Below are 9,940 nucleotides of genomic sequence, written 5' to 3'. Positions count from 1 at the left end.
ATCTCTGAAAACTGAATCTGAGTTGCAAAATACTACAGTTCTCTCTAGCATGGAGTTGGATCTTCTTTCAACTGAAGAGACTAATGGTGGTCAGATTGTAGTAGAAAACAATTTAAATGAAAGTAATAAGGAACTAATGACCAAAGGAGAATCAGTTGAAGGCCTTTCAAATGACAAAAAAATAAAAAAGGAATCAGTTAGAGGAACTGAGACTACACGGGGAAAGAAATGGAAAAGGCTTGCTAGAGGGGGTCTAAACCAAGATGGAGGAGGGGGAGCCGGGGCCTTGGAAGAAGTAACAAACCTACCACTCAAATGCAGAACCAGAAATAGTCTAAAAAGGACAACTAAAGTGAACAATGATAGTCCCAGACGCCAAAAGAGGAAGAATGGTTTCATGGAGAACAGTAACATTAAGGTAGAGGCTGGTTTCCAGCCCTGCCAAGGACAATGAGCCTCTTAGTATGGAACTGCCGAGGGCTTGGGAACCCTCGGTCAGTTAGGATCCTTAGCAAACTGGTTAAGGAAAAGGGCCCACTCTTAGTTTTCCTCTTGGAAACTAAGTGCAGTAAACAAAGAATGGAGGTAATTAGGAGAATTCTGAAGATGGATGGATGTTTTGATGTTGAAAGTATTGGTATGAGTGGAGGCATTGCGTTGCTGTGGAAAGAAGAATGGGACGTCCAAGTGGTCAGCTATACCAGGTGGCATGTCAGTGCAGTGGTTAAGGAAGAGATCAATGACAGAAGATGGCATTTTACTAGGTTTTATGGCCATCCCGAGACAGCTAAAAGGAAGAGCAGTTGGCAGCTACTTGAGAAGTTAAAGCCTCAATCATCAGTGGCTTGGCTATGTGCAGGAGATTTCAATGAAGTGTTGCATCAAAAGGAAAAGCAGGGAGCATCCAGCAGACCATATAACCAAATTGAAGCATTTAGACAAGTTGTTGAGAAATGTGGGCTATATGATGTGCATCACCTGGGACAATTCTATACATGGTCAAACAACAGAAGGGATGAGAACTTTACCAAGGAAAGAATAGACAGGGCCATGGCTAACAAGGAATGGCAAGAACTCTTCAGAGGAGCAACATGCACTGCACTAGCAGCAGTGAAATCAGACCACTCCCCACTCTACATAAGCAGACAGTCCCCAAACCAATGTAGGAAAAGGTGGGTTCCAGGGTTTAGGTATGAGGCTGCGTGGGATCTACATGAAGACTGTCCTACTGTAGTGGCAAATGGGTGGAATGGAACCAGACCAGCTGGCCTCTCAGGCTGCACAATGAGGCAAAGATTGGAAACATGCCAAAGGGCACTACAGCAATGGAGGAAAACATCACAGCAGAATAACCATAAGCATGTAGCTGAGACTCTACAAAGAATAAGCCACCTTCAGAACAATGGCACTGGATCCCATTTAACAGAAATGCAACAACTTCAGAGGAGAGTGGAATCATCCCTGGCTGCAGAAGATATGAAGTGGCGTCAGAGGGCAAAACAACACTGGCTAAGACATGGTGACAGGAATACCCACTTTTTCCATCAGCAGGCTTCTCAGAGAAGAAGAACCAACACAGTCAGAAGCATTGAGGACCAACAAGGGCTAGCAATTGCTAACCAGGCAGGCATAGGTGAAGTTTTCACAGGTTATTTCTCCACACTATTTTCCACCTCTTGCCCCATTGGTTTTGATGAATGCTTGCATGGCTTGGAGTCAAAATTGACAGGAGATATGAAGTCCTGGCTCTCTAAACCTTTCACCCGAGAGGAAGTACAAAATGCTGTGTTTCAGATGAATCCTTTAGGTTCACCTGGACCTGATGGATTTCCAGCTCATTTTTACCAAAAACATTGGGAAGTGATGGGGGAGGAAGTAGGCTGTTATGTACTCGAAGTCCTAAACTGTAGTAGGTCCCTCTAAGATGTTAATGACACTTACATATCCCTAATTCCCAAAGTGAAAAACCCCAAGAGAGTAGGTGAGTTCAGACCAATTAGCCTCTGTAATGTGTTGTATAAAATTGTGTCTAAAACCCTTGCAAATAGAATGAAAGGTGCTCTTCACAACCTTATATCACCCAACCAAAGTGCCTTTGTCCCGGGTAGGCTCATTTCAGACAACATTTTAGTAGCTTATGAAGTTTTACACTCCATGAACTCAAGAATGAAAGGAAAAAGAGGGTGTATGGCAATTAAAATTGACATGAGTAAGGCATATGACAGGATAGAGTGGAGCTTTGTTGAAGCTGTAATGGTCAAGATGGAATTCCCTTTGAGATGGATTAGACTCATTCAGTCCTGCCTTAGTTCAGTTTCCTATTCCATCTTAGTTAATGGAGAGCCACAAAGGAGATTCAAGCCTTCGAGGGGTCTTAGACAAGGAGATCCAGTGTCTCCTTACATCTTCATCATGTGTGCAGAAGCTCTCTCCTCAATGTTGAAAAGGGCTGAACAAGCTGGACAGATCACCCCTGCACCTGTTGGAAGAGGCCCCATAACAGTTAATCATCTGTTTTTTGCAGATGATAGCATCCTCTTCTGTCAAGCAACACCCAAGGAACTAGCATGTGTCCTCAAAGTCCTTGAAGTTTATGGAAAGGCCTCGGGTCAAGTCCTAAACAAAGAAAAATCTTCAATCCTTTTCAGCAAGAACACACAGACAGCATGCAGAACTCAGATACTGCAGCAAGCAGGTGTTAAAGCAACAAGCAACTTCGAGAAGTACCTGGGACTCCCAGCTGTAGTGGGAAGGCAGAAAGTGGCAACCTTTCACACACTCATTGACAGAACTTGGGCAAGAATGGTTAACTGGAAAAACAAATTTCTGTCAAATGCAGGGAAAGAAGTCCTCTTAAAATCAGTTTTACAAGCCATTCCCTCTTATGCAATGGGGATATTCCTACTGCCAACTTCGATAACAAACAGGCTGAACCAACTTATAAGAAAATTCTGGTGGGGTTACAATGAGGATACCTCAAAGATTCAGTGGGTAAGGTGGAACCAACTAAGCTACAGCAAAGAGGCTGGTGGTCTTGGTTTTAGAGACTTCAGAAGCTTCAACTTGGCTCTACTTGCTAAACAAGGATGGAGGATTTTACAGAACCCATCCTCCTTAGCTGCCATGGTTTTAAAGCAAAAATATTTTCCTAAAACTGGTCTCTTAGATGCAACACTGGGGACAAGGCCTTCTCTTGCGTGGAGGGGAGTGTGTGCAGATCTGAAAATTCTAAGAGAGGGACTTGTGTGGAGAGTGGGTAATGGGCACAATATCAACATTTGGAAGGACTGGTGGTTAACATCCTTTCCATCAAAAAGAGTTGCCTCTACTCGACCAGTGGGCTGTGAGTGTGAAAAAGTAAGTGATCTAATTGACAGTGATCTAAAAATATGGAAGTATCCTCTCATTCAGGAGCTGTTCACTGCACAAGAGTATGAAGCTGTAAAAGCAATCCCCATCAGTGTTGGGGGAAGGGAAGACAGGATAATTTGGCACTTCTCCACCAATGGCCAGTATTCAGTGAAGAGTGGGTACCATGTTCACAGGCAGATGGAGGCTGATCTCCAGGGGGAGTCATCAAAAAAAGCTCAGGCCAAGCATGTGTGGAAGAGCATATGGAAGTTAAAGACCTCCCCAAGTGTCAAACAGTTCGTGTGGAGAGCCTGTAGTGAGGCTCTGCCAACTCTAGCTAACCTGAAGAGAAGGAAGGTTGTAGAGGACAGCAACTGCCTTATCTGCTCCCAAGCCATTGAAACATCTGGTCATGCCTTGTGGAGCTGTGTTGCGGCCCAGGATGTGTGGAAAACAAGCTGTAAAAAGATTCAGAAGATGTCCTGCCATAGTGACCTCTTCTTAGATATCTGGTCCTTGCTAGTGAATAACTTAGATGCTATTGAGCTTGAAGATACTGCAGTTGTATTGAAAAGGATTTGGTCTAGAAGAAACGAGCTGTATCATGGGAAAGGATTCACCCATCCCACTAGGCTGTATCAACAGGCCATAGAAGAAGTATCCATCTTCAGAGAATCTCTTCTAACAGACAAAGGAACAAGGAAACAGGTTGGATCAGCAGAACTTAGGTGGGTCAAACCAGTGCAGAATTCCTATAAGCTCAATTGGGACGCAGCAATTAGAGCAAATGAGGGAAGAGTTGGGATAGGGGTGATAGTCAGGGACTACCAAGGACAAGTAGTTGGCACTGCTAGAGCTCAAAGACCTTTAAGAGGGACTCCTTTCGATGGTGAGGCTTACGGTTTGTTGGTTGCAGCTGAATTCTGCAGAGACCTGGGGTTGCAACAGGTCTGTTTAGAGGGTGATGCAAAGCGTGTGGTGGATGGCTTACTGGGCAAAGCAGTGGACTGGAGCTTAGGGGGGTGTCTGATTGAAGATGCTAAAAGAGTATTGGATTCAAGTGTCAACTGGACAGCCTCCCATGTCCATAGAGAGGCAAATATGGCAGCACACCAGCTTGCAAAGGTGGCTGCAGAGGTGGTTGAAGATGTCTACGAGGTTGAGAGATGCCCGAGCTGTATTTTTCATATTGTACACAGGGAAATGATGTAGCCGAGTGGATCTATGTCACTTTAGTCCTTTGTGAATTGTACCCCTTTATTTCATGGTTAATGAGATCAGTATTTCAAAAAAAAAAAAAAAGGTTTATATCTGAAAAGTCCAAAAACTTTTATAATGGGCCTTTGAAGGGAGGATATCTTATCCATCAATATCCACCAATTTCTTATTAAAAATAAATAAAAACCGAAGAATAGAGGGTGAGAAATGTCTTTTTACTTCTTTAAAATATATTGCGAACCAGTTGTATCTAAAGATCTCCTGATTCTGCAATAAACATTTTGAAAGAGTTAAACCGATATGGAATATATATTTTTTATGCACTTCCCATTTGAATATTCATTCTCAAGATTTGGATTCAATGTACAGGAAGATTCCACACATTGAAAAAGTGTTAAAAAAATCTAATTTTTTAGTGACACTTACTTTTTATACAAAAAGTTTGCACACACTATAAGAAATCGGGATTTTTCCAAGGTTTTATTTTTGTTGAAAATAAAATCGCTGGAATAGCATATTAAAAGCAGCGATTTCTGTATGCTGCAGACTTTTAAAACAGTAATTTTCTTTTTTAATTTTTTTCAACGATTTTTGACTTATTGCAATGAAAATTATTGCTGCTTAAGAAAATTATTGTTCACTGCCAAAAATTACAGTGATTTTTTGTGTTAATACAACGACTTTTGCCGTCGGAGGTAGAGTTATGTTTTAGCAGCGCACTAATCTTCGCTACAACTGAAACTGCCGCGCCAAACACCAATTTCACTTTTAATTTCCCCCAACATTTTTTTCCCCATTTTTGCTCACTCCGACCAATTTCCCCAACCTTCTGCACTTCGATACATTCCCACCAACAATATCGTAGCTCCGCTTGAGCTCCTCCACCTCTAGCCACTGTCGCGTTTCTCCCATTCTCTCCTATTCGCGTTTTTGGTTCACCAAATTCAAAGAAGATTTTGATCTCCCAATCGTAAACCCTAGTGTGCACACAACCTTCCATTTAATTTGGTTATTGTCTTCGTTTGGGAAGCTGAAGGACTACATTTCCACCTTAATTGGAATAGACGATTCCAGCCCTCCATTTCTAGTCCGAAGTTATCAGTCCTTTGTTTTGCAAGAATGATCAAACAAGGCTCTAGGTATCTCTTATTGCCACTGAATTTATGAAACCCCTTTACGAGTAGGTTGCATTACAAAAGTTGTCGTTTATTGATGTACACTTGTATTTTTTGGGTGATGTGAAACTGATGTGCATGTGCGTTTGCCTGAGGTATATTGGTTGTGTATCTGCTTCTTGTGTTTGGATTACTCAATTAGTTGTGTGTATTAGATAATTTGAGTATTAAGCAAATAGAACTTCTTGTAGCTGAACCAGAAGCATGTTGATTTGAATAACAATACCTAGAAAAGGTGTTTGGTCATAGGTTTCCTGTGGGTTTCCAGCATCATTTTTTGCAATAATTTGCAGTGCTTGTAGGTTGCAATTACATTTTAACAACGATTTTCCATGCTTGGATGATCATATTTGCAACAGTTTTTTACTATTTGCAACACTTTTTGTTCTATTTTCAGCATTTATATTACGCTACTAAAGATTATTTACAACAATTCAAAAATAAATCGCTGCTATTAGGACATTAATTGCAACGCTTTTTAGAGTAATTGCAGCGATTGTAAATGCTGCAATTACACTTTAACAACGATTTTTCATACTTAGATGATCACATTTGCAACAGTTTTTTTCCTATTTGCAGTGCTTTTGATTCTATTTTCAGCATTTAAATTATGCTGCAAATGATTATTTGCAACAATTCCAAAATAAATCGCTGGTATAAGCAGATTAATTGCAGCGCTTTTTATAGTAATTGCAGCGATTTGAAATGCTGCAATTACACTTCAACAACAATTTTCCAGACATTAATGATCACAATTGAACAGTTTTTTTTCTATTTATAGCGCTTTTGGTTAAATTTTCAACGTTCAAATTACGCTGCAAAATATTATTTCCAACAATTTTTTAAATTTTCGCTAGAAATACCAGACATCAATTGCAGCGATTTATAGAGTATTTGTAAGGATTTAAAATGCTGTAATTGAGATTTCTTGGTGATATATCTTTATGGGCATGATGACAATTACAATGATGTTGGGAGAATTAGTAAGGAAAAAAAATCGTTGCTAAAAGTATTTTAAGCAGTGAAATTTTTTTTATCGTTGCTGTGAGCAAAAAAGACGCGATAATAGCGACGAATGTGCAAGGAATTTGAAATTGTTGGAAATGAGTATATGCAGCAGTTTAGATGGTTTTTTGCAACGATTTTAAGCGCTAAAAATGACCTGATTTCTTGTAGTGACATGCACGTATAGTAGTAATTATCAAATTTGTGCATTATTTATCAAATTGACTTGTATATTATATGTTGAAGATAATTTGATTTTCATAATTATCAAATCACTTTGATTTGATATTATTTTGATTTGATTTTGTAATCTTCAACAAAGATATAATCTTCAAAGCCTCTTTCCCTGATCTTTCTCTCTTCTCCATCTTCTTTTATATTATATTTTATTTTTTATCATTATATATGCTGACAAATACATGAATGCGCATCAGTCTATTAATATTATAAAGAGATCAAGGGAAGGCATGCATCGTTCCTCTTATCAGCAACTTGCTTTCACCAGTCCCGTCTTCTGTATGTGGCCACTACAAAAGGTAGGCAATATAATATCGTAAAAGTCTTTTTCCACCATTCTCTGCTATGTTGATTTCCACCAAATCATCCCACTTGGAAGATTAAATTAGGATCATTTATAAATTATAATTAAGAATTGTATAAGGTCGGGGGTTCAATGGGGTAGGCAGCTAGCTGCCTAAGGCCCCTACTCCAAGTAATGCCCCTAAAAAAAATATTTTGTTCTATTGATTTCGTACCTCCGACTAGGGCTGTTCATCCGGGTTCGACCCGGGAACCCGGGTACACCCAAACCGGAACCCGGATTTGAAATCTGGGCCAGAAACCGGATCGGGTTAGTCCGGGTCAGATCCGGACCAGAACCCGGATGAACCCGGGTTTTGTAAAATCCGGATTCCGGGTTCCGGATTGAACTCGGTTTTTTTTCTTTTTTTCTTCGCTTTAAAAGCAAGCTGCCTAATCTTATATGCAGACGCTCAGCTGCTTCACTTCTTCGCCATCGGCAAAGACTGACAAACACACTGGGCACTCACCTTCAATGTCTTTGACATGGGTTTCCTTCTCAAACTTCACATCCGAAACCACCTCTCTGCTGCTAATATTCCCATCGTTGTCATACAATACGTCGTCGTTTCTGTCAAGGAAAGCCCAGAGAGGAGAGAAGCCTTGGTCAGAGCAAAAGTGGTAAAGCGGTGATATGGGGTACTGGTTATTGTTCTTATCGTCATCGTTGTGATTCGAGACAGAGGAGACCTAATCCAACGGCCAGGAACGATCGAGATCATCGAAGTCCGTGATCCAATGCTTCCACCACTCTCTCTTCTTCCGCCTCTGCCTCCGCCTCCTCCTCATCTCCTTCCTTCTCCTTCTTTACTACCTGTGGCCCCGTTGACTTGGGAAGTAAGCTGTCGGAGTTTGGTTCCTCCGGTCCGAACATTTTGCTCGCACTTTCTATTACCGGGATATGGTTTGTCGGAGACTGAGAGATAATCCGAATCGGACAGTGTGGTTCCATTGCCTTAACTAAAATGGAACCCGAAGGTGTAGACCACAGAGAGAGAGAGCAGAGCAGAGAGAAGAGATAAGAGCAGTCTTGTCTGTCTGTGAGAGTGTAACCGTGGGGTTGGGGCCTGGGGGGGGGGGGCGCCGGGGGAAGGACGAAGAAGCGGGGCATGAATAATTTGCTTTTATATTAAACTCGGGTACCGGTTTTAAATCTGGTACTCGGGTTTTAAAACCGCATTCGGGCCGGATAGACCCGAATTTAAAGATGCGGGTACCAGACCGGATTTATTCCGGTCCAGAACCCATAACCAGAATTCGGTTTGTCCAGATTCCGGACTGGGCCGGGTAAAACCTGGCCCATATGAACAGCCCTACCTCCGACGGAGTTACATTATAAAACAAGGGTAAAACAATTGTTTTACCTTTTCCTTACACTCAAGGATCATCAATAGCTTATTTAAACACCATCTAGTCTATGAATAGTTTTTAGAGAGTACAAAGATTGATAGAAATCATTGATCCTTCAATAGATTTGAAAAGATCTGACTAAATTTCCTATTCTTTTTCAAGATTCTTGTCTATGCAAGTGTTGATTTCCCTATGATGCAAAGGATGGTACGATATGGATGAGAAATAAATTTTTGGCAAACATCCGCACCTATAAAACTCAAAAATACATCACGAGTCCATGAACGGTTGGAAGAAAAAGGGGACGAGAGCAAGGAAGAAACTCCTTGTAAGGCCATGGAAGAAGTCATCTTCTAAGACTCACGAGATATGTGCAATTATAGAGAAGTGGTTCAAGAAAGGTGAGAAGTGGGGGATGTACTATTGATAGCAATGGTTCGTCCAAGTCCCCACATGAGCTCCCCTATCCCTCTATATAAACAGTACTCTTCGATGCACCTGCCTTGCACATATTTGGAACCTTTGATCTCTAATTTATGCGAAACTAGTCCAGTGCTCTCCGAGGATAATATAAGATGTTTGATTAATTAAAGATAATATATATTTTATAGTATTCACTATTTTTAAATATTATAATATTCTTTTAAAAGTTTAAAAACTTGCCATCTAGCCGATAAGTTTTTAGACCTTATTATATTATGATTCAAACGAACACCAATTGATGGCTTGCGTGTCTGCGAGGACCAACCCATTTCGTATATAATCCCGCATGTGATGATAGGGTACTAATGCTATATACAATTGGAGTTAGCAGTCCCTGTGTGCTTTCTTTAAAAAAAAGTAAGGATCATTATTAAAAAATAATATTTTCATGTGAATTTTAAATTTACTCAATTTTTTAAAGACTACGCAAAGACTACTATCCTCTCGACTACAAATATTAGTTCTTGTAAAGATATAATACTAGATGTAGAAAATCACATGTACTAAAGTAGTAATGCTCCTAAAAATGCACAAGAAAATTTGTGCATTATCTATCAATTTGACTTATATATTATATGTTGAAGATAATAATAAATCAGTAAATTGATTTGATATTTTTCATAATTATCAAATCACTTTGATTTGATATTATTTTGATTTAATTTTCATAATATTTAAGATATTTACCTTATCTTATCTCATCTCAATGTAATTTCGGTATAAATAGGGATGTATGTATTGTATTTATTTAATAACAATTGAGAAAGCAAAGATGTAAT

At 40.0% G+C, this 9,940-nt stretch overlaps 1 protein-coding gene across 1 annotated transcript; it reads left to right on the top strand.

The window, feature by feature from the left end:
• The first annotated feature begins 450 nt into the window (after positions 1 to 450).
• LOC122296814 lies at positions 451 to 1,923 on the top strand. Its single transcript, XM_043106611.1, has one exon. The coding sequence runs from the start codon at positions 451 to 453 to the stop codon at positions 1,921 to 1,923; it is 1,473 nt and encodes a 490-aa protein (XP_042962545.1).
• Positions 1,924 to 9,940: the final 8,017 nt, after the last annotated feature.

The sequence above is a fragment of the Carya illinoinensis genome, chromosome 15, assembly GCF_018687715.1.
Source record: "Carya illinoinensis cultivar Pawnee chromosome 15, C.illinoinensisPawnee_v1, whole genome shotgun sequence".
In the NCBI taxonomy this organism is placed as follows: domain Eukaryota; kingdom Viridiplantae; phylum Streptophyta; class Magnoliopsida; order Fagales; family Juglandaceae; genus Carya; species Carya illinoinensis.
Note: the sequence above shows the minus strand (reverse complement) of the source record. Positions and strands in the feature narration are given on the sequence as shown.